We start from the raw sequence: 25,746 nt of genomic DNA on the forward strand, positions 1-25,746 counted from the left end.
TATATTTTGTAGTTGTGTGTGATTATAGTTGATCAACAGGAGATATAGAGGCTGGAGTACCCCAAGGGTCAGTACTTGGGCCACTTCTGTACAACATATACATTCACGATATTCCGAAGAATCCAAGAACCATGCTATCGTTATATGCTGACGACACAGGCATAGCAACTCGACACCGTAACCCAGAAGTAATAGAACTAGTTCTACAAGAGACGATTGACGAAACAAATGACTGGTGCATAAAGTGGAAAATCAAGCTCAATGGACAAAAGGGCCAAGCAATATTACTACAGAAGAGAAGACTGCGACCCACAACGAAACTGGATGTTGACGGCGAAGAAATCGACTGGAAAAATGAAGCTAAATATTTAGGAATAACGCTTGACCAAGGACTTACTTGGAAAAGTCATATCAAACAAGCAATCGACAAAACGAAAGCAGCGATGAATAGACTCTATCCTCTTATAGGAAGAAGAAGCCACATGTCGAAAGAGACAAAATTGAAGATAATCAAAGCCGTTGCTAGGCCTCAACTGATTTATGGATCAGTTGCCTGGGGTTTCGCGGCAAAGAGCCATATCAAAAGAATTCAGGCCACTGGAAACAAGCTGCTACGATGTGCAATAGATGCACCTTGGTTTGTCAGGAATAGACAGCTTTATAGGGACCTAAAATGGGAAACCATAACGGAATTCATGAATAGAAAAGCAGAGAAATTATTCGAAACAGCGAAAAACAATCCGAATCAAGAACTCAGGAGACTAGTGGACTACGACCCAGAGGAAGACAAAAGGAGAATGCGAATTTACCGAAGGAGACCAAGAGATCAATTAAGAAGAGATTAAAATAAGAACATAAACTTATTGAAAAATCCAATAAAGTGTTATTCATTAGAGGATAAACACAGAAATCCCAGCACGATAGTGTGCGAGAAGAAAACCGACTAAGAGATGAACGGTTTATAGGCAAATGCCCGGAACCAATATTCAAGAAGCAGTTAAGGGTTTTTGGTGGGTCTCGAGCACAGAAGAGTGAGAATCCCCACACTTGTTCCCCCTCAGGAGAGGGTGGTTCGTCTGATTTGCAGATTTTCCCCCTGCTAGACAAAAAAAAATATAGTTGCTCATCCATATCATATTTTGAATCAAGTTAGACCTGATAAAGTATTTGAAAAATTCAACACATTCGATGATGTCTCTCTTGCCTGAAAACTTAAAGCAATCTTGAATAGGAAATTTACATTTTTATGATCATCAAACCTGGAGAAAGAGGAAAACTGTAAATGAGAAGTGGTCAATTGCTCTCATAAGAAAATTCCTACTGAACAGTAGCCATGCCTCGTATATTCGATATCTGAGATGATCAAACCCCATGAGACATGCCCTTGACATGGAATTCTCCTATTAGGGTAAAAAAGTGGTTTGGTCAACGCTCCAATTCCACGTTAGCAAACCAGCGGGTAAAAGCCAGTGAGTTATAATACGAAAATGCATAATAGATGCATAGGAATGAGCCGAAAAATTTTTAGATATTTTTGGCAACATTTCAATCGGCTCCTAAAGAAAGCTCCGATTTTATGTGGTGTTATACCTACTAGTCAGTGCGAGATATTCATGTGACGAGTGTGGTGCCGTAAGTCATGGAGGTCTGTAGGAGGTCCTCATGGCTCTTCACGCTCCTTGGGGTCATTCTTCTCGCCGAGGCCTTGCAGGGTATGTCCATAATTTGCTTACAAGTGTTCCAATCTCCAGAATGTTGTGAATAGTGAGATTTATGTACGTTTCAGAACTAGTTTCGGGTTACTATTTATCATTATATAATGTGAGTAGTTATGACATTATATGGTCGAAATATTATGTTTCGCTACCATTCCATTTATTGTACTAATTTTCTATTTCTTGTCCCAACTGTTCTATATTTAGGCTTTTTCCATAAATAACATACCAACTAATATTACGTGTAATCATCCAAATATAAATATCACTATTACAATTTGAAACCTGTCAACTCTCCAATCATAAAATTTTTACACTCACTACTGAACAATTGGAAATGACTGTACTTGAAACATTTTTTGAAACGTTTCCTCCATAGACTATGAAATATTCAATGTAGAATTGAGGAATAACGAGGCAAGTGTGATAGAAGGGAGGAATAAGGAACTATCAAGGGAAATAAAAATTACACAAATCCTGTATGGAATTCTACATACGTATGGCATGACCATGGTTTCCAGTCGAATTCAAAGAGATCCACGTATGGGTAAAGTCACTAAAATTTCAATATGAGGAGAATCTTCAAGTTCATTTTTCCGTAGAAGCAAATCTTCTCTAGCACTTAAAAATATTGAAAAATATGCCAGTTTGGTCAAGAATCAATCGGAGAGGGAATTGATTAAAATCAGTCAAGTAGTTAACTGCATTTGTGTAATATAAAGCCAAAATTTTTCTTCTATGCGGATGCAATTGGACGAAAACTATGAGCTCATTTATTGTTGAATGATTTCGGAATTTTGTTATGAATATTAGTTCTTCACCCCTTTTTTGTGGAATATTTACCGATGTGCGAATTATTCCATATCGGTTCTTCATCGAAAAACCGAACTTATTTTAGTAATCCGGCTGTGCCCTGATTGTTCTATTATTGCCATTGCTAGTTTCCCAGTACTGTCGTGAATTTCGCATCAGAGAGGTCATCAATAATTGACAAATTCCTTGATATGTGAGCATAACAAGGTTTTTTCTTATTCGAATCGTCGATCTAAATGTAGAAGGAGCTTCATTTAATGACGGTATAGGCAGTGCGCCAACAACAGCTCTCCTAGTCTCGTATACATATTTAGAACCGTCTGAAGTCACAACAAGAACAATTTATAAATTTCATTGATCTTATTCTATCGCTCTACCTGGTAACCGCAGAATCAATTATCTTTTTTAAAGTTAATCTTGCGACTAAAGAGAATCGTATGATTTGGGAGAAGAGCAGGCAAAATTTGAAATTCATCGAATGTTTCATGTCGATTCGAAGTGTGGGAAGATTTCATTTTTTTTGTAGTATATGTAGTTTCAGGTATAGTCATGAATCGTCTGTTTATTCACTTATATACTTGGGTTTTCCTATATTTTAAATACTCGAATAAAAGATTTGAAGGTTCGATAAAAAGAAACCAAGCTTACATAGATTTTTGCGCTTTTGTTCCTTGTAGTTGTAGATAGTTGTAAAGTACCATACGATTTATATATTATCTTATGACGACACTCAAATTTGAGAAAACCTTTTGAATGTCATTTTGGAGCCAATTAAATAGGAACTAATTTTCAAGTTGATTGGATCCGTATTTTTGAAACTATTGAGAAAATGAATTTGATAGCTTCCGCAGGAACCATACAATAGTGGTGAAAAATATTCAATTTCGAACACTATTGAACTGTTATTAACACCTTCTGATATCTTCATTCACTTGCTGATAGAACTTATTGTTGAGGGAATGAAAATTGAGTTTTAAACGATGAAAATTCATAAAAAATGTTATTTTTTCGAGGCACCCAATAAGCACAGTTACGTGAAAAAATGTTGCATTTTTGAAGTAACCCTATTATTATTAATCGTTGAATTAAAAGCAAAATGTTGTTAGGAAAAACCTTCGATCCCAATTTCATAGCAACGTCATACTAGGTAGCAACTATCCTCTTTTTGAACAAAATTCTAGGTAGAAATAACGATGCACATTAATGTCGAAATAACGTAGTGTAGATACGAATTGTAGAGGCTAGAACAATGTATTTCAGCAGCGTCAGCTGAAGTTTTTAACTATAATCATATTTCCCATTCACATTGGCTCTTCCATCTATGGACATCAACCATCAATTATAGAAATTTTAACTTTTAAGACCATACGAACTCCCATATCGAGCCAGACTCGAACCCAGGCAGTGCAAGAATGGAAGAGGTGTTTCTGTCTTTATTAATTTCTCCTCAGATCACCATTACCTAAATGGTGGTACTTCATATGAACTTAGTTTATAAATTGGGAAGTCAGTTACGAAGTTAATGTGTATTAATAGGAAATTCAACGTTGATCTTACGTTTATTACATCCTATTGATTGAACGTTAAGGAGACACGATAAGGATACGTTTCTTATTGGTAGCTCAGAAATGAGTTTAATCATTTACGTTGATTATAGGTGAAAGCAGCGTGTGGTTAATATGTTGTATGTTTCAAATTCAACGAGTATTTGTATTGAATGTCCCCTACTACGAATAACACACGTGTATGTTTTTATAGGGCATTTATTTACAAGTTAAAAGGTCCTGACGAAACTGGAACAATAGAATGAAGTTAATAATTGAAATGAAACATATTTGATATTAACAAACTGATTGATCTATTAGTTTCAATCAGTTGCTCGTTGAGTAGAGAGCTTGCTGATTAGTTGTGCGTGGTATGACTCCATGAAATTATTTACCACTTCAACAGCACAATATCTGTCCCTTTCAATTTTGTGGAAAAGGGTATATGCTCCTATAAAATTCTCTAAGGAATCCACCACAATTCTGCAGAGTTCCTAATCTATATCCACTATTTTTATTGATATTTGTTTGAGGAATGCTGTTTCGCAATCTGAACAACATTTTGAGTTTCACCACTTCAAATATGAAGATAAAATTCACCCTTCCTTTACCCTTACTAATAGAATTTCTGCCTCAATTTCAATTATTGATGTACATGGAAAAGTTGGAATTTATAACAAATTATAAAACCAATTCACTCTCACTTTTCAATTCTATATTTGAAGAGCCTGACAGCTTCTTCTGTGTGAATGTATTCAAAGTTTATTGACTTAGGTAAACGGCTCAAGGCTTAAAAGTTTTTGAAAGCCAATTAACAGTTCCATATCTGGAAAATTTGATCAAAATAAGTCAATAGAGCGTTGGAAAAATCGTGGTACTCTATCACCTAGTTGAAAAACATGTTTGTGAAATGAACTATATCCATTCTTGGCTAGGGAAATAAATATTGACAATGTCGATCAATAGATCGATTTGGATTATCTGTATCGCTGACACAGTGTCAATATTTTCCTGGCGTCTTGGGTCTTTGTTCTGTCAGTGCCTTGCGTTTTATAGAAGTTTGAAACTGTCTGAGAAAAAGAAAGTACAGAGATAGGATAAGGTGGAAAATGATTCGCGGGTGATCAAGAAAATAATGTTATTGCACTCAGTATATAGGGTGATTCTTTGACTCGCACAGATATTTCAACAGTAGATTCTTGAGGTCGAAAGAAAAACTTTTTTCCTATACCATTTTTTCCGATACGGCCCTAATAAAAATCCATACCTAGCGATTTTAAGTTTTCATGATGAGCGGTACCACCCCTGGAAGAACAAAATTTGTGGATCTTTTGAACAAAGTTGTATTCAAAGTAAGCAATTTTTCTACTACGCTTATACTTGTACAAAATGAACTATTCACAAAGTTCCTTGCGGTAAATTCGATTGAATAACTAAATATTATACAGCATTGGTCATAAGTCTAGAACAAAATTAATATTTTCTCCACCAATAACTCAAAATAGAAACACTGAAACCTGTGAATAGATTTTTAAGTACCCTCAGTTTCTGGCAATGGAATTGAGTGTTTTCCTTCAATCCCTCAGCCACAACCCCTTCCCTTTGAGTTATTGGTTGAAGAGACATTAATTTCATTCCAGGCTTATGACCAACCCTGTATTTTCAATTATTTTTTCTTTCAAAATGCAATAAGTATAGTATCGAGTCCATCTCATGATTTTTTCCACCACCTCTATCTGCGCTAAAACTTGTGCAAAATGAAAAATTCACAAATTGAAGATTGTTGAAATTTGTTCACACCTATTTTTATGATTTGCTATATCTATCTATCGCTATATTCCATGAAGAATATACAATAGATAGTTGTACCACAGAAAAAGCGACAGATTCAACTTATTCATAACCGTTGTATACAAAAACGCAACGTGGTCATTAAAAAAAGAACACTTTTCAATTTTTTTTTATATTCATTACGTCTAATAGTTCTTCCTTGACGTCTTTCAGACTAACCCATTCATTCTGACAGATTCCGTATGCGCCTGTCATATTTTAAAATCATATCAACCTTTTGGCGAACCCTGTTGAAGTTCCACCACATTTAATCTAGCCGAATTATCCACTTGAAATCAGATTCCAATCAAAGTGATGTAGATTAACGAGGGGAAAAGGAGAATTTCATTCAGTTTAATCACCCTGCCCCGTTTATTATTCCGAAATTCAATTAAAGGTGCAGTAATCGAGAACTACAATGAACACATTGAAAGCCTGATCTCCCCTATATTGAATTTAATCAATTCTGAACGAGTGTATGAATGGATCCTAGAAAACAGCGACAAACTACATCCACAATTTCACAAAACATTTGCTGTTCGAAAACAACAGAGAAGTATTCGGATCGGAATGCGTATAGGAATACGTGTTTCGATGAATATTTCACCTTCAAAACTTCCCCCTAGCGGCCAAAACTACCCTCACAGTTTTTTTAGTACTGAATGTGTGCAGAATTTCAAGCATCTTTTTGATCTCTTCGTTTCTGTATCGAAATGTTCTCTGTTGGAGACCTTTCAAAGGTCTGATTCCCCTACACAAGATTGAACGAAAATATAATAAAAATATGAGGACTAACTATAAAATGAAATGGTCTTGGCTCTTCAGACAATTTGTGAGTAGTATCGATGGATTTTCAATCGATTCTTTATTTTTTTGTTGGTTGAACCAATAAAAACGATCACCAATCACATGAAATTTGTCCTTCATATACAGGATGCCGGATTGAACGTGGATAATTTGATCCAAAATAAATAATCCTATTATGTTTTTCGAGATAGGAGGTCCAGCTCATTTAGAATGCATGTCATCACCAAATAATTTTTTTCTTGTAAGCGTTGCTCCTTAACGTACCTTTTTTTTTCAAAAATGTTTGGGGAGCTATTTCTTTGATTAAAATTTCAATAAGATCACTCACTCCAATTGTAGAAGAAATTTCGTGGAAGAACCCCTATTATCTCGGCTACTGATGAAAATCAGTAATTTTTTTATCACCAGATGATTCAGTTCATCTAAAAACAACCATTCAGTATTGAAATACTGCTTCTACAGAGTAATTGAGGCTTGATTCAGTCTTTGTGGGACAGGTGGCGTATCGTGATGAGAATTGAAAATATTCCTCACAGCGACGCACCGGTTTCGCTTAAAGACCCCATCCTCCTACTGAAATGTTCATCACTACATTGTACTGATGAGGGACAATAATACCGTAATTGGTCTAAAGATTGTCATTGGATGTTTCAGCATCTCTGAGAATTCCTGCACTGATTCATGACTAGCTCGCATCAATGAAACGACAATTCTTTGAATTGAGTCATTGACCATTATTAAATAAGTGATTCACGAAACGGATACCCGGAGATGCAATAGGTAGTAAAGATACTTTTAATTTGCATTGCTTTAGAACTAAGATGTGCTATGTTTGTGTAGTGAATATTATAGTATCAATTTTTGAGTTTCATTTCAACTTCAATATGATTGCTTTATATCACATTCCTCGATTTTCAAGCCTCAAAATGAGTCGATCAGATACACGTGTTGAAAGGTTCGGTTTCCAACTTAACTTGAATTCGTACTACATTAATAAAGATATTTCAGATGTTTTCAGTGAGATCAACGGATTCTTAATACGTATGTTTCGAAAAATGAACTGTGCAAATGTCCGGGGTTGTACTTTTTTTAGAAATAAAAAACCAAAACATGTGATCGAAAACTTTGGAACAAATGATCAGTTATGCAAGCATGCATGGACTCTCTACAGTGCTTATATTTGAAAACAAACAATACAGATCTGAAAAACAATTTCACTAACGATGAGTTTCTCACCACTAGACTCGTTTCGCTCTTACAATAGCTCTTCTTCAGGCTCCAGGAGGTAATGATAATAATACAAAACAACATAGTGTTCCTGAGAGCGGGCTCTTGAGTGCTGTTTATAGAATGGGCTTGCGTGGCTATTATATGTGATTTTATTACACTCCATCAGTCAAACTACACCGAAATTTACCGATATGAAAATTGTTAACGACATGCCTGTTTACAATCAGGGAAACATAAAATAGAAATAGTCCGAAATATTCGAATCGGCTTATTTATTCACTAAGAAATATTGAATTCCTCTATTTTATCGATGCAAGTGCAAGGCCGCATGCTGTCGTTACCTGAAAACCGAGTTTACTTCCATTTATACTAGTAGTCCTATAAATAGTTGAAGAAGTTCGTGCTGATTTGAAATTACCCATTAAAATCGGCAACCAATGTTGAGCCAGCAAGGCCAGCATCCTTCATTGAAAATATTCAACGTTCAATTGAAAGTTGATTACATGTAGATGATATAGGGTGTTACAATTTAAAAATTACTTTCATGTTTTTCCCTTGTATACGAGGATATATTGATATCTAGTTAGTCTAGACCAGTTCCATGCATAAAAAAAATATTGCGTTACCATAGCAACAAAAAATAACTGATTAGAAGTGTCAGTGTGAAGTTTGAGGTCAAAAAAGTAAACCAGAGTTATTAAAAGGAAGAAGATGTCCACCGGTCCACCGAAATTGTGAAAATCGAAAAATTGGAGTATCGAACCATCATCAAGTATTTGTATTTAAAAGGGTTAAGAGGTAAACAGATTCACGAATATATGCATAATATCCTTGGTGCTCAATGTCCTTCGTATGCGACCGTAAAAAATTGGACTGCAAGCTTCAGAAGAGGTGAATTTTTCATTGAAGATGATGACCGATCGGGAAGGCCAGTTTCTGTGTTAGTCCCCGAAAATATCGATGCAGTTCATGACATGATTTTATCAGATCGTCTAATTGGGCTAAAACCGATATCTGAAGCACTGAATTTTTCATACGAACGCGTTCATCATATAGTTCACGTCAATTTGGACATGAGAACGATTGCTGCAAAATGAATCCCCAAATGTTTCAATGTTGACCAAAAGTGTGCAAGGTTAGAAGCATCGCGTTCGATCTGTGCTCTATCTGAAAACGATGCAGACTTCTTAAACCGAATTGTTACTATAGATGAGACTTGGGTACATATTTCTACGAACCAGAAACAAAGCAACAAACGATGAAATGGCGACACTCTGGTTCTCCAAGAACTAAGATGTATCGTGTCCAAAAATCTGCTGGAAAAGTTCTTGCTTCAGTTTTTTGGGATTGCCATAGAGTAATCATGATTAATTTTTTGGATAAAGGAAAAACAATAACCGGAGATTACTATTCGACATTACTGACCACTCTACGGGAAAAAATTAAAGAGAAAAGACGCGGAATGCTATCCAAAGGTGTTTTGTTTTTGCAGGACAACGCCCCTGCACAGAAATCTCATGTTGCCCTGCAAAAAATTCGTGATTTAGGGTTTGAATGACTAGATCAACCCCCTTATTCACCAGATTTGGCTCCATCCGACTATCATCTCTTTCCTGAACTGAAAAGAGTTTAAAAGGTGGTAAATTTTCTTCCAAGGAGGAGGTCATAAAAGCTGTGGAGGTCTGGTTTGCAGAGCAAGGAGAAACATTTTTTTTGAAAGGTTTAGAGACGTTGCAAGTATCCAATTAAGAGGAGAATTAATATTTTGACATTGAAATTTTGTTTTGTCCTATAGTAGGCTAAGAATTTTTCAATATATCCTCGTCTTATCGCTTTTATGCTGAACGGATTGGTTCTCAGCCGAGGTGGACATTATTTTTTTGAAACTCTAGACGGTTTTCTGTAGTTACATCTATAAAAACAGGATATATTGTTCTGAATAATTGATCCTTGCAGTTGATTTCATGTGCGTTTAACAAGAAACATAATATTTCCTCAACATGAAGTTTAAAAATACTGTTATAGATCATATTTCAAAGGTTCCCAACTGTAACTGTAGTTAAAGAAAGCATATCCATGACCCGACGAATTTCACCCGTTTTATTTGAACAAGTGTAGGTGGAATACACTCATCCACACTTCTTGGATCTGCAAATATGAAAACAATTCACTTACATATGTTATGCTTCTTACAAGATTATCAAATAATTTTTGTTTCAACATGAATCGATTTTTGTCTGTTCGCCACAGCCATACTCAAGTCAATATAACATTCAGTGACTTATTGTATAGCTCGACAAAGAGCGAGTTATTGACCCATTTTTTTGTCCTTAGGTGTGCAAGGTGAGGTCGAGATTGAAGGGCCCTCCGAATCGGAATGCCGGCCATACATTGAAAAAGCACTCCGCGAACTTGAACATGTCGGGGGAGGAGACGCTGACGTAGGCCAGAGCAATGAAGAATCTTCTAGTATAGATAATCTGAGCATAGACGAAAAGCAAAGCGACGAACAACGAAGTCAGGAAACTTCTGAAATAGATATCGAAACTCAAGTGAGTGTTTGGGTCATGAGGTCGAATTTGAGGTGAAAGATATCCTTAATTATATTTCAGGAATCTATAGAAAAAGATGCCGAAGCAACTAGTCCAACAGAAGAAGCAGACGTAAGTGTTTTTCATGTTCAAATTATTTCAATCAATCAGCTTTTGAATATCTATAGGCCACAGAAGTCAAGACTGATGAAAGTGTCGAGTCAGTGACTGAAGACAAGGAAGAAGAAGAAAAGAAAACCGAAAGTGAGGAAACGACGAGCGGTGAAGTACAAAAAGACAAAGATGATGAGCAACCTTCAGGAAGTGAAGAAAGTGACGGTCAGTCCCAGGAGAATGCAGAGAAAGCGTCAGCAGAAGTTCAGATGAATGTCGAAGAAGTAGAAGCAACACCAGTCGAAGCATCAAAAGAAACTACTGAAGATACAGCCTCAGTCGAGGAAGCTGTAGAACCACCAACAGAGGAAACAGGATCAGAACCCTCAACAGAAAATGAGGGAGTACAAACTCAGGAAACATCAACCGAAGAAGAGAAATTATCCGAAGAATCTTCACGCGAAGGAAGAGAAACAGTAGACGATACTTTACAGGGAGAAACTGGCACAGAAACTTCAGCAGAAGAGGAAAAATCTATCGAAAATCCACCAGAATCTGGCGAAAACGCTGATGCTCTCGACCAACCCGAATCGAACGAGAAAGAAGAAGAAACTCGATCAGATGAAGTCCGCACTAGCTCCGAAACTGTTGAAGAAACCTCCGATGAATCGAAGAGTGATAAATCCGATGATGTAACTGGAGAACCTATCGTCGAGGAAATCAAGAGTGAAGCTGATGAGGACAACTCAAGCACCACTGATGATGAAAAAAGTAATGAACCCTTAGAACAACAAGATGTGGCCAGTGCTGAAAGTTCAGAGACAATAAGAGAAAAAAGAGAAGTAAGTGAATCAAATGAATTGAATACAGAAGAAAAGACGGAAGAAGAAAACAAGAATAAAGAAGATACACAAACAAATTCGGTGGAGCATAATGAAGATTCTAAAGGGCTGTCGAAAGAAGAAGTGGAAGACAAAGACGATTCAGAAGACAAAGAGAGTGTGGAAAATACCGGAACGAATGAAGACAACATCAATGATGCAGTTGAAAGTAATGAAGCTACAAAGTCAGAGGAGGCCGATTCTAAAAACGAAGAAAGCAAAGAAGATGAAGTCGCAAAACAATCAAACGAGACCAATATCGATTCGGGTTCGAACGAAAATGAGGAGGTGAAAAGCCAGGAAACTGCAGACGATAGCAGCAGCGTAGAGAAGGGAAGCACCGAAGATGCACCAGAAGAGGAACTTATAAATGGTATGGAAATTCCTGATAATCTCAGGCCGAGGGGCCACGTCGAGCAACTTCTGAAATTAGATAAGGAAGCTACTAAAACTGAGGAAATAATCGACCGAGTATCAGAGATAACACTCAGGGAATTGAAGAGATTGTATGAAAATGCCATTAAACCTCTCGAAACTTTGTACAAATACAGAGATCTCAGCAACAGACATTATGGAGATGCAGAAATATTTTCCAAGCCTTTGATACTGTTCATGGGTCCATGGAGTGGTGGAAAATCTTCAATTATAAATTATTTACTAAATGTTGAATACAACGATACAGCACTGAGAACAGGTAATGAATGAAAATAGATTTTGTCGTTAAGTTATCTTGAAATTTAAATTTTTGCAGGAGCCGAACCATCGCCAGCTTATTTCAATCTTCTGATGTATGGTGAAGAAGAAGAAGTACTGGATGGTACGCAGCTCGCAGCTGACTACACCTTCTCCGGATTGCAGAAATTTGGACAGGGCCTAGAAGAACGCTTACGCGGACTCAAATTGAAGAGTAAACTCCTGGAAAAAGTGAATATTGTTGAAATCCCTGGTATATTGGAGGTGCGAAAGCAGATTTCACGAGTTTTCCCTTTCAACGACGCATGCCAATGGTTCATTGATAGGGCTGATATTATCTTCTTAGTTTACGACCCGTTCAAACTGGATGTTGGACCTGAAACTGAAGCTATTTTGGACCAACTTAAAGGCAGAGAATATCAGGTAGGTCTATATGCGTATGAAAAAACTTTCATAGAACCATCCAAGAAAAATATTCATCGTTTAATCGATGAATGAAGACAATGTGAGAAGTTGAATAAGAAATCCACATTTTGTGGACTTATTTCTTTGTATTGTTTCAATTAGATTTTGTAGTCATTTCTATTTCTTGCCAATTGAACTCTCTTATGTGGATTCTCATCATTCTTTTCTTCCTCCAGGTCCAGGTCCTACAATCTCCGGAGTTCTTGATTCGGATGTTCTTTCGCTGTTTAGAATAGTTTCTCTGCTTTTCTCTTCATGAATTCGGTGATGGTTTTCTACTTCAAACCCATTTGTCCTTGTCAAATCAAGCTGCATCTATTGCACATTGCACGTCATAAAATGTTGTTTTCTGCTGCCTGAACTCTTACGAAATAGCCATTTGCGTCGTTACACCACGCCACTGATCCAAAGGTCATGTGGGGTCTAGCAATGGTTCTGATTATTTCTAGTTTTGTCTTTTTCGAGATGTGGCTCCCTCTACATATAGCTGCCTTGTCGATGGCTTGCCTGATATGGCTTTTCCAAGTCTATTCCTTGTTTGGGGGAATGCGTAAATATCATCTTTTCATCAACCTTCAGATTGTCGTTCACAATTTTCTCTTCTAAAGCTTGGCTTGATGTTCCACTTCATATATAATTTGTTTCGTCGACAGCTTCTTATAAAAATTTTTTTATTACTTCCGGCTTGGGATATCGTCAGTATATAGTGTCAGCATAGTTTTTGGTTTGTCCTGAATAATTTTGTTCAGAAGTAGACCAAGTACTGACCCTTGAGGCACACACGCTTCTTTATCTGGTATTGAAGCATTTTCCTTCCAATGTCACGTGAAATCTTGTGTTCTTCACATAATTCCTGATCACATTGCATAGACAGATCGAGTATCCAGCATATCTAATTTTATAAATCAATCCTTCAAGCCACACTCTAGTGAAATAAGACCCGTTACTTGTTTATTCATGAATCTTTCTCTTATATACTCTGTTATTCTCAGTATTTGACACCGTTGAGTGAACTCTTTTGAATACGACTTGCTTTGCTGTTTGCTGGTAAAAGGTTTCGATATTCAGTCTCTCCTATTAGACTCCTGGCGATAACACTTTCATCCACTTTTCTTAGGGATGACAATAGACTTATCGGCCTGTAGTTTTGAGAGAATTTTTGTCTTTGCCTGATTTGTTGAACACACTGACTTCTGTAGTTTTCTACTTGTTCGGACAATGTTCAGTCCTCATTATTTCCTTTGCAATGTTTTTGAGAGCAGTTATAATTATTCTATAGGTAATTTTTTAACACAATATTTCCTATTTTATAGCTTCCAGGAGCTTTTCTATTCTTCAATCAACTGATATATCCTTGACTTCAATCACTCAAAAACTTTCACGAAACTTCCAGTTCTTCATATCTAACTACCCTTTCCAATTGCTGTCGTTGCTGATAAAGATATGTTGAAAGACTTCTTCTGGAGATCAATTCAAAGCTATCACGATGAATCTGAAGCCTATTTCACTCAAAAGTAAAAAATCTGAATTTCTTCTTGTGATGTTTCTGTTCATGTTCGCAGACCCGGATCGTTTTGAACAAAGCCGATCAAGTCAAGCCAGAAGAGTTGATGCGAGTACAGGGTGCTCTCATTTGGAACATTTCACCATTGATGTCGTCACCACAACCTCCAGTAATGTACACAACATCGCTTTGGTCCAGGCCATACGAGCAATGGGCTCCTGTTCGCTTATTGCATGCTCAAGAACGTGCTTTCCTCAGAGATTTGAGGTCAGCTGTGGATAAAAGAATCGAAAATAAAATAGCCAGTGCACGAAGATTTGCGGTGAGTTACACCAAACTCTTTTCAAGAAAACGAACTAATATTTCTAGTTGTTTCAGGTACGTGTAAGGAATCACGCGAAAATGGTTGACTGTTATCTCACCACATACTACAATCACAAATCTATATTCGGGAATAAGAAACAGGTTTCGGATGCGATCATCGAACACCCTCAGGATTACCACATCTACGAAGGCCTTTCAACATTAACTAACATTTCCCGATATGATTTACCCGATCCTGAAGTTTACAGGGATTTCTTCAAACTGAACCCTCTGTATGAGTTCCAACAGCTTTCTGCCACCTGTACTTATTTCAGGGGATGTCCTATAAATAAGTTAGATGTAGCTATTGCCTACGATCTCCCAGAGCTAGTAGGCAGGCACAAACGTCTTGTTGAAGCTGCTCTCTCAGAAAATAGTAAACAGGAACAGGCTCAGGGGAGTTGAGAGAATATTCCAAGATAAAATAAATCAGAAAATGTGGGTTATGCGAACCTATGTCAAACAGAGACTGTAGATATAACTGGAACCAATTCAATCGTATGTTCACACTAATGACATTAAAAGAAACTTCCCCATAAAGGTGCTCTTTAATGACGTTATCCAGAATAATACAATGTGCCCTTCGATTGAGGGCAACCAGACATTTTCCAACGATAATAAATAATAATAAACTTATCAGTTAAGCTTGTGTATGTATAGTATCCTGCATTGTGTTTTCTACCGCATTTATCATGGTTTCTTTCTTTCAAACGGAGTGTTTTTGCGAAACAAATTTCAAATTTTGAGCTGGTCAGTTGGAGTTTTCTATCACCAGATGTACAATTCTTTCTCATCAGCTTCTGAACTATCAGCAACATTTAATCGTTTGTACGCATTATTCTAGTCATTATCAGGTTTTATTTTTTTACTTTTTTTGTTTTATTTAGAAATCATACTACGTATTGGGTCACATGTCAGTCTTGATGAATGAGTGGATGGAAAATATACATAATTTTTATTTCTTGTACTTTATTTCAACGGGGGTCATACAACATGACATCAAATATTCTGCTTGCCACAAACCAATGTTTGAACTGATACTCTGAAATTTTCAAGAGGATGATAAAAACAATGAACTCTTAAAAATTTTTATTATATAACTGCGTTATAATTCAATTCATCATAACAAAAGAATATAACACTCCATAATACATTTTATCCAGAAAAATACAGTTGTTCTTCTTCAGTAATTTCCAATAGGCGTATTGAAGAAAACCCCTTAAAAAAGTATATATTTCTTACGCTACTATTCAATATCCCATTTTTCGCCTTAGAAATCATTCTAATGATAATCCGTCGAGCCATTTTCTTTATTTTCAACTTTTTACTTGAACATACTCATTCCTTTCTTAGATATACACTAATGTATTCAATTCAGCATATTTTCGAAGCGTTTGTCCTTAATTCAAATATACACTTTTTATACACTGGCAAAGTGTCTGGTCCATGAAAAACACCATTGTGAAAATCAGATAATACGTATGAACTAGCTACTTAACTATGTAATATACGCTTATATGAGAGTAAGTAAGTACATTTTATGTAACAAGTTTTCAGTTTTTATATTCTAATAGACTAGTAGTTTTTGGCCTGATATGGTTGGTACTTTATCAGTGACGGATGAATTTGTTCATTTAGAATACCCCAGAGAAATTTTCATCAATATTAACATCGAACATCTTTAGACATTGATTTCGTGAGAATGTTCACAACTTTGTTATGGAAATATGTATGAAACACACGCATTTCGAGGGAAAACTAACAAAGACAAAATGCAGAAAAGTATACGTTTTCCCTTGAAATTTTTAACAACACATATAAGGGTACATCATCCGCCACCTCTTGGGATCGATCAGTGATTTCAGGTCGGAATTCGAAAGTCAATTATCCGTCACCTTTGACCAATGGTCAACAAAAATCCTAGTACAACTATTGTTTTGCACAGTATCCTCGAAGCTGCTTCACCGGAGTGCACAGCAGCGGGAAGTTCGCCTGTAATTGAAAATTCGAGATTAAAATCCAGAAGCATCTTGGAAAACGAGATCGAAACTCAATCAATCAAAGAAAATCAGGGTTGCGATGGCAGTGTTGTTCTCTACAATAAGGAACATGGGATGGCAAGGGCCATTGTACAGGTGGACTTCCTCCATATCGTTCTGTTAACTATAATGTCCACTGTTCAGTGCACATGAACAGCAAGAGCAATTCTACATAATGGACATCTGATCATGAAATGGTAGAAATTTATCTCTTTAGCTGAGATTTCTCTGAACTTGAACTCTGTCAAACTCGTTCCATTTGAGCATTGTGGGTATGATCATAGCCTCAAAAAATTATCAGAGGCGAAGAGAATACAGAATTGAAAAAATCAACCTCTAACAGGTACAGATTAAAATTTTATCGGTTAATGGTTGAAAGTTCCACTAAATGTCGTTGAACAATTTGGTGAAGTTAAGTCGAAAAGTTATACTCTTGTTTGTATCCAAGTATAAAGTAAACTCCTATTGGGAAAAGACTGTTGGTTAGTAGGTATATTGATATTAGTATTGAAAACTCTACTCTTGAAAAAATTATTGCATTAGACTCACCGTTAAGAACATGAACAACTAGGTTAGAAGAAGCCCAATTTCCAACAGCGCATGTGTAGTTACCAGAATGCTGTTTCTTCAAGGGAGCTATCATCAAAGTTGAAGTGGCCGAATTTGTAGCTGCAGACACATTATAGCTGGAAATTGTAAGTATAACAATTAAAGGTATGCATTTTGTATGCTAGCATATTTTTCGTGGAAACATATATATATATCTTCATGGTCTGTAGAGAGATTCTTTTTCTTTCTTTCTTCTTCTTGAAATTGCTATATCAGAACAAACCACAAGAATTAGCATTTTCGAACTGGTGCTGTACTTGCTACCCATTGACCAGCGATAAGACGAATCAGTGGAAAAGCATAAAAAGGGCTTGAGATCTTGCCCTCATGAAGAGCTCAATAACGGGTTTTCTGTTGACATTGAAATGTCGTTATACCATGATGGAGCCAATGGCTATAGTCAATAAGGTAAGGAAATTGAAGAGCAGATACAAGTTAACACCGAGGAAACTCTCTACAAAAACACTCCTGAAATTGCACAGATCAGAATATTGGTGGTGCTGTCACCGAACCAAGCTTTCCTAAAGCTATCATTAGCAGAGTTTCGGGAAAAGTGAGATTGTTGTTGGATGGAGTTGGCAGATGACATAGCAGTCTGTGAATTGGAAGAATAACAGCTGAATATATAGAATGACTACCTTATGCCTTTGCTGAGTACTCTGTCGTCATGCTTCCAAAGGAGTGGAGGTTCGGAGGAGGATATTGAATCCTGAAGCTGCTGCGCAGTACAGATTAGTTCCAGATGACTTCCAGCTCTGTAGTATCGTTCAGTCACTTCTCTCCCAGCTTCATCAAGTATTACCACTTCTGGTGCTGAAAAATGAACAGATCATAGAGGGTTTTATTTGCAATCACATTTATATTTCGTTAATTTTTTCCCGACCGAATGTGGTCTGGCGTGCGAACCCTATTGACTCTCCTGGGCTGCTTCACCTATTGTTGTACATTCGATGACTGCAGGTATTAGTTGAATTTGGAAGCCATGAATTGGTGTAGGAGTATGCAGAGAAAGCGAGGTTTTGGTTCAGTCTTTGCGGAACAAGTCTTTCATCGTGAGGAGAATTTCTCAAAACGTCGTATTGATTTGGTTTGACACTCAATCCTTCGCACGGAACCAGCGGACCAAGTACGTGTTTGTAAAGAATTTTTTTAATACAGTTATTTGTTTATTTTATACATGAGTTTCATTTAAATTTTCTCCCCAGAAAAACATAGAAATTAACTTCAAGACCCGTCTTTCGCGCGACGGGCCGAATTCACATTTTTCTCCTTCAGAGGGCCTTCAATTTAGTGTATTAACATCTTAAAAATAATCACTCCTTGTCCAGTTGAAAGGCACTCTTCCATTATTACACTGGTGACAGCGGTGGGATTCAAACCCACGCTCTTTCGGACTGGTGGCTGAAATGGGGTGCATTATTACAAACCAATGTTGTGAATACTGCGGAAAGTTAACCATCTTATGATTGTAAATGTGACATTCTGCTGACGTTTACTGTTTCTCCTATTTCGTATGATTTTCATTGGACGAGGAGCAATAGTTTCATTTTTATCGTTTTCTCATCAAAGTATATATCACTATAATCGGTTATCATGCAGTCCCAACATTTCACCAACTGGCAATTTCTGTTTTTTTAATTACCTGGTGATGAATGTATAAATTCAGGCGAATGCCATCCTACTGTCAGCGATAGGAATAATTGAACGAAAAAAATTCTATCGGGTATTAGATTACGCTTTCGAGATTGCGTAATTTATTTCGGTTTTTGATTAATCCATTACGTATCGGAGCGGCTGACACATTCGGGTTACTGACGATGAAAAATCAGCCCGCGGAAATAATTGCTGCCAAGAAAAACAATCATAGCGTTAAAAACCGATGAAGTTCGCGGTAATTTCGAACATTTCGCAATACTGGATACTGTGCCGTTTGACGTGATGGATTTATGATTGAATCCATCATGTCAACCGCTGCGATCACACAAATTTGGAGCGGGCCGTAATGGCATCATGTTTTTCGGCAAAAATCAAACCGTGCAATCTCCGTCATCGGGCGGTCGCGGCATTTACACCGGATGCGCTGTTTTCGAAATTGCCGCACGAGAGAATAAATCGTATGTAAGAAAACGGCAATCCAGGAAAATTGCCTATATAGGATGACCTCGAACCTCCAACTCAATCGACGGGACGATTCTTCCTAGCGATAAATTTCTTTTTCATGTTTTTTCATACGGTCGTTCAATCGATAGTTTCATTCCAAAATGAAAATGTCCCATATAGTGCATATTCTTTGTTCTTCTTTGGAGGGTTCTCATATCGCGCCTCGATTTGAAAATATGCCAAATGAAATCTAAGAAAATACGAAGGCGTAGAAGAGCCATATGAAATTTTAAAAATATTTTCGGCTAAATCCCGTTTTCAAAGTCGAAATTTTATTGAATTCTGACTTTAAACTCGGAATTTAACTAAATTTCAACTTCAATCTTGGAATTTTATTGAGTTAATTTAGCTAAATTCCAAGATTAAAGTAGGAATTCAGTAAAACTTCATTTTATTCAAATAGGAACCTACAGGGTGAGTCCTTGACTCCTACAAATATTTCAACAGTAGGTTCTTGAGGTCAAAAGAAACACTTTTTTCTCATAAATTTTTTTCCGATTCGGCCCTGATGAAAAGAAATACCCATTTTAAGTTTTCATAATGAGCTATGCCCTATGCCACCCCTGGAAATACAGAATTACCTGAATCTGTAACACTACACATCTGTAGATCTTTCAAACAGAGTTGTACTCAGCCAAAGTAGGTACCTAATATTTCAAATTTCACAGATTCACTCATTCATTGCTGTATATATATAGATTACCGGGAATTAATCTACAAAAAGACAAAAAAAAACAGACTTATAATTTCTTGGGGCTAATTGCGACTGTGTGCCCTCCCGTGGTTGAAGAGACCCAACCGTGACCTACAGATCCTTCCACACTCCGGGCATGGATAGTCACCAACCAGATCTGGCCGTCGCTGAATTCTTCTCGAGTCTCCATTATAACTGTGTACCAAAGACCTCTACTGTGACCTGTCTAACGCTAGTTGTTCCCAGTTATGATTGGCATTAACTGATTTTAGGGATTGATGTAGTGTATCCTTAAACCGCTTATACTGGCCTCCTGGTTTCTGGGCTCCCTCTGCCAGTTCGCCATGCAGAGCTATGTTGGGGAGTCTTGTGTCTTGCATCCTCAGAATGTGGCCGCTCCATCTGAGTCGGGCCCTCGTTACTTGAGTCTCAATTGTTGTACAACTCGCGCGTTGCAAGACTTCTGCATTCGAAACTTTGTGGAACCATCTGATGTGCATTATATGTCTTTGATGACGTTGTTGCGTTTGTTCAAGCTGTTCAATATGTCGCCTGTAGGGCGTCCAGCTTACGCTTCCGTAAAGAAGCGTTGGGAGGACGACTGCTTAAATTTCACAGATACTTTTTAATTTTTGAACATCAAATCACTCTAAAACGGCGCATTATACGAGAAAGTATGAAGAATACTTTTATTTTACAAAACGTTCACATATTCATTAGATAGTGTCCAACTTAGTTTCAAGAGTTGGATTCTTTGAATTTTTGGTATTTTTGTGGTACGTAATGGTCATAATACGAAAACTGGAAGACGTGGGTGATATCTTGCGTCCGAAAAAGATTAATCAAATAAATGAAAAACTATATTCCGAAATTAATTTCATCCGATAACACCATTTGTGAGATAGAACTAAAAACAGCCCGTATCTTTCAAACCAAGCCGATTCGGAAAAAATGGTGAAATAAAAAAGTGTTTCTTTTGACCTCAAGAAGACTTACCCTGTATACAGGTTAGATGCACAGGATGTTCTACGACGACATAGATTATTTCTTCATGTGCAGAGGGATTGATGAAAGTTTTTGGTTTCGTAATACAATGTGTTTTTTTTAATGAATACTGAAATGCATTCACATAGTGTGGATGTTCTTTGATATTATTTTACAGGCTGTTCTATAGAGAATTCGGTCATTTCTCGATATACAGAATGTTATAAATAACTAGTTTTCCATATGTGTTCAGGATGTTATTGAAATCGATGAGGAATATAATATACACATGGTTCTCGGATGACCTTTTATGATTCTTCACTCTGTGGTAATGAACTCCTCATGAAAAAAGCGCATAAAATATATACAAGACCATGTGTACATAAAATCCTTTCATTGGCATAAACAGTTTTTTCGAAATGCCTTGGAAGCTCGGTGTTGTTTTATGGTTACTTGCTCCAAAATTTAGTCGATTTCAGTATCATGTGAGAAATCTAAAGAAACATCAAAGATCATCGAGTGTATCTACATCATATTCCTGATCCATTGGGATAGCGTTACGAGCATCTTTGTACATATGAGAAACAAGTTTTTCATAAAACATCAGAAATATACCTGAAAAATTATCCATGTCGTTATGGAACCCCCTGTTAAAGGTTGTCTTATCATTGTTTTGATATCTCCTCGTAAAAAACTCAGATAATATCAAAGAACACCCTGTGTAGATGATCATCATAAATGTGGGAACACCTAGAATCACATATATGAATCTTTGTAGAAAAGCAACCTGTATTTCGGGAACTGATCCACGTCGTTATAGAATACCCTGTAAAAGGTCGGAACAAAATAATATTCCGAGTTTGAAGTCTGAAATTAGTGAAATTCTGAGTTCAAAGTCGGAATTTCACTAAATTCCTGATACTTTCGAAGGTTTTCCACAAGAAATTGCCAAAAACATAGATTCAATAAATTAGGCATACGAAAAGAAATTTCATATTTCTGGTCACTGACCCTGAGGATAAGTTTTGCGCAGAGAAATATCGGTTTATGATATACAGGGTGTCTCAAAATTCTTCGTTTTCTCAGTGTAAACAAAAACGGCAAAAATTTGATTTTGTCAAGTGGAACACCCTAGAAGTGAAATTACTATGAAGGTCGGTATGAATATACCGACTACTGGCGCTACCGTAGAACGATTGCCACGTTTTTCGTGTGATTCTAAAATCGTTGAAAACTGGACTGAAGGTGTTTGTCTTATTCATAAAAGGAAATATGTTTGTAAGATAAAATTAACAAGCATTCTGAAAACCCTCAGTTTCATATAACTTTGACTTTATTTTCAGAAACATGAGCTTTTAATATAAAGACCTGATGCATCAAATGCCTATTTTGATTTTCTCTCTAAAAGTATCAGATGTAACGTAAGATGATCCATTTGAAAAATAAGTTTTTTGCCGTTTATGTATCAAGTGACGGGACGAAGGAATTTGGAACATCCTGTATATCACGAATTGAATTTTTTCTACACGAGACTCTTGCTCAGGATCTCAGTGATATATTTTCAAAATTTCACCTTCCGAAAATATGAAGTCTTTTCTATGCCTAGTACATTGGATACATGTTTTTGGCAAGTTTTTGTGTAAAATCCTCAATATCTCCTGAAGTATCAGGAATAGGATCCGTTCTCTGTAAACGTCTAGACCAGCCGCCATGGGACACCCTGTATTTGTAAACCAATAACGAACGTACTGGTCATACCGTGTTTCAAGATTGAAAGGTACCGTAAGATGAGAGTTCCGAATCGAAATAATTTTTTTCTAATTGTCAATATTGCTTTCCATACTTGAGTCAAATGTCGAAGATTAAATGCCATGGAAAGCGACTATCATCGCAGATAACACAGGCATTGTGTTCAATCATTTAGTAGGAAATGGGTATTTTTTGTGACGACATAATGTTCCACAAGAATAGAATGAATGATGAAAATGATGAACGATGGAATGATGGAGTGTAAAAGCATTCTTAGGAGGGTTAACTTCCAAATAGATACATACGCAGGTATACCGTCTAACGCCCCTTACAAATGATTTTTCGGATAGCAACTCACTGACCTCGTTTTGTCATAGAATGATTTATTGGGTGAATTTCCTATGTCTGAAAAAAATTCTCGCGTAGATATCTGAAAGCTCTTCACTGCAAGCGATATCGTTAGGATACATTATTGCTAATCATCAGATAGTTTAGAGACTTTCAACAGCACCCTATTAACAATTGAAAAGTTTTTTCAATTCCCTTAAAAATGTTCAATTTGACTTTTATGTACTCGAGTATAGTAAAGCTCCAATGAACTCAACTTCCATCAGTTTTCTCTTGCTATAAATCACTAAAGGCAGACGTGGAATGGATAAAGCTAGGAAAACTGCGTTTTTCTTCGCACTGTGTGGGTTACAAAAGATATATTTGCTGATGTTTTTCCACGAAGAGCAAAACATTGACATTTTGAAGCCAATCCAAGATCTGCCGATCTTTCACCATGCCAGGAACATCAGAAGATTACTTTGTCTACCCCAAACTCCATCATGGAGTATAAGTTAAAGCAGGAAATCGACCATCTTATAAGGAGTATGCCCTAATAGGTTAACCAGTACATAAAGCATCCTGGATTTCTGACCCTAAGACACATATGTAGGTACAAAAAATGTTGTTATGAATTCAATAATACTTTGTGTTCTGTTTTATATGTTACCATAGATTGTTCCATTGATCAAGATACGGGGTGCATTATTACACTGGTGACAGCGGTGGGATTCAAACCCATGCTGTTTCGGACTGGTGCCTAAGATGGCAATCTTATGAATCTTATGATTGTAAATGTGAATTAGTATATATACATATGTAAATGTACATCGAAGCCATGAAAAAAGCTTCAAAACTGGCCCGAGTAAGCATATGGACATTGTCTTCCGGATATAACACCGAAACGATGTTTTCATAACTTTCTCCCCTAATTAATTGAGTTCTTTAAGTGATGCCGTAAAGTCTGAATGAAATGCCCCTTGATGAAGTTTTGAATGGCCTAACTACAACTCCCGGAGTTGTTTAATTGAAACGATCCAGTATGATTGGATGGGATGTCAAATTTTATGGGTATGACTTTTCGTGCGAAGTACGTACCTACGCAGAGCTGAAGACAGTTTTAATGATGTTCAAGTAGGAACCCTTTCCTATCGATAGTTTTGATGAGATTTAGCAAGTATGTGGGGGGAAGTGAATGTTGTACAAGCGACAACCTTTAGGGTACAATGAAGGCTTATTTCCTTTCTCGGGATCATTCCTAAAACCTGATATTATCTGTACGAGTCAAAGATTCATCCTGTGTACGTACATCCAGAGAGAAGAAAAAATGGACTTGACTCCTTTTTCCCCAGCATAATATAGACCTACGAAATAGAGTCCCTTGTAATTTTTTTCAATCGAGATCTTTATTGTCTTAAGGACTATATATTGTGTATGTGTAATACGCAAACAAACGCCTCTCCACATGGTATGAACAGAAACACTGAAAATTGGTGCAAAAATTAAATTTACTCTGGAATATCCACAATTCTCGGTATTCTACTTTATGACGAATTTCAAGGAACGCTTAACATGTAATTGGTATTGAAATTTGTCATGTGCCGAATGAAAATACGAACGGAGTGCAAAGATGATTAAAATGGAAAATTGTCGAAGTGGATGTTCGTTCCCTCATCTGCGAGGGAAAACACCTGATATATCTATCATGAATTGTCAGCCAAATACCACCTCAGACCCGTGCAAATTGATGAGAATTGTTAAATGACAGAGGGGAGTGAAAATCCTCAACCAAACTCACCGATAACTGTCAAGAAAATCCTTTTCACTTTTGGCGGGTGAGTGGCTACCTGACACTCGTATAATCCTTGGTCCCTTCGAGTGACGTAAACAATTTGCAGCCTAAAATTATTGGGGTATCGGAAGCTTAAGGTAATCCGCTCGTCGTTGCTGTAGGTGCCTTTTCCTACGGTTAGCAGGTGGAATGATTCCCCTTTATGATGTGACCAGGTGACCTGAAACAATTTTGCTTTAGTCGGATCAAGTTCTCTCTCTCTCTTACAGGACTATATTAAAAATAATTCTTCGCAGTGAATACATTAGGTAAAACGTCGATTGTTTAGTGTCTTTCATATATTTTATTTAATATACTGACTTATACTGAAAAGTGTAGAGTACTTGCTGGACTGTTGACCTGTAATCGTTAATGATGGAAAATTTATTGGGCTCTTTCTCTCTTTCTCTACTTGTTGGGAAAAACCGCCTGATATGATGCTAGAAACATCCATAGTGAAAATAAAACTAGCACAGCATACACATAGGGAAGGACACAAATTTAATTTTGACGGGGTAACGATTGTGGACAGAAAGCAAAATTAATCGAGAAGTTTATTGAGTGAGATGATACAGATAAAGATGCACAATTCTGTTAACTATAGAGAGGATAAAAACAAAACTATCGGTGCAATCAAACCAATAATTTCTTAGGGCTACTTGCGACTGTCTACCCTTCTGTGACTGAAGAGACCCAACCGTGACCCACAGATCCTTCCACAATCCGGGCATGGATAGTCACCAACCAGATCTGGCCGCAGCTGTATTCTTCTAGAGTCTCCACTATAACTGTGGACCAAATACCTCCACTGTGATCTGTCTAACGCTAGTTGTTCCCAGTTATGATTGGCATTAACTGATTTC

General features: G+C 36.9%; 2 protein-coding genes across 2 annotated transcripts in view; one reads left to right on the forward strand and one right to left on the reverse strand.

The window, feature by feature from the left end:
* The first annotated feature begins 1,556 nt into the window (after positions 1-1,556).
* LOC123321324 (probable serine/threonine-protein kinase kinX) lies at positions 1,557-15,448 on the forward strand. The gene is made up of 7 exons (XM_044908794.1): positions 1,557-1,712; positions 10,274-10,491; positions 10,552-10,602; positions 10,659-12,159; positions 12,217-12,581; positions 14,186-14,449; positions 14,506-15,448. Exons 1-7 carry the CDS (start codon positions 1,640-1,642, stop codon positions 14,893-14,895), a joined length of 2,862 nt encoding a protein of 953 aa, XP_044764729.1. The 5' UTR covers positions 1,557-1,639; the 3' UTR covers positions 14,896-15,448.
* A 374-nt stretch (positions 15,449-15,822) lies between these two features.
* The window catches only part of LOC123321325, a 311,066-nt gene continuing 301,142 nt past the window's right edge, over positions 15,823-25,746 (reverse strand). The window contains exons 6-9 of the mRNA XM_044908795.1: positions 24,851-25,064; positions 17,777-17,951; positions 17,079-17,215; positions 15,823-16,482 (exon numbers count right to left, since the gene is read on the reverse strand). Coding sequence (XP_044764730.1) covers positions 16,382-16,482; positions 17,079-17,215; positions 17,777-17,951; positions 24,851-25,064 — 627 coding nt within the window. The 3' untranslated portion in view covers positions 15,823-16,381. The remainder of the gene's footprint in view (positions 16,483-17,078; positions 17,216-17,776; positions 17,952-24,850; positions 25,065-25,746) is intronic.

The sequence above is a fragment of the Coccinella septempunctata genome, chromosome X, assembly GCF_907165205.1.
Source record: "Coccinella septempunctata chromosome X, icCocSept1.1, whole genome shotgun sequence".
In the NCBI taxonomy this organism is placed as follows: Eukaryota; Metazoa; Arthropoda; class Insecta; order Coleoptera; family Coccinellidae; genus Coccinella; species Coccinella septempunctata.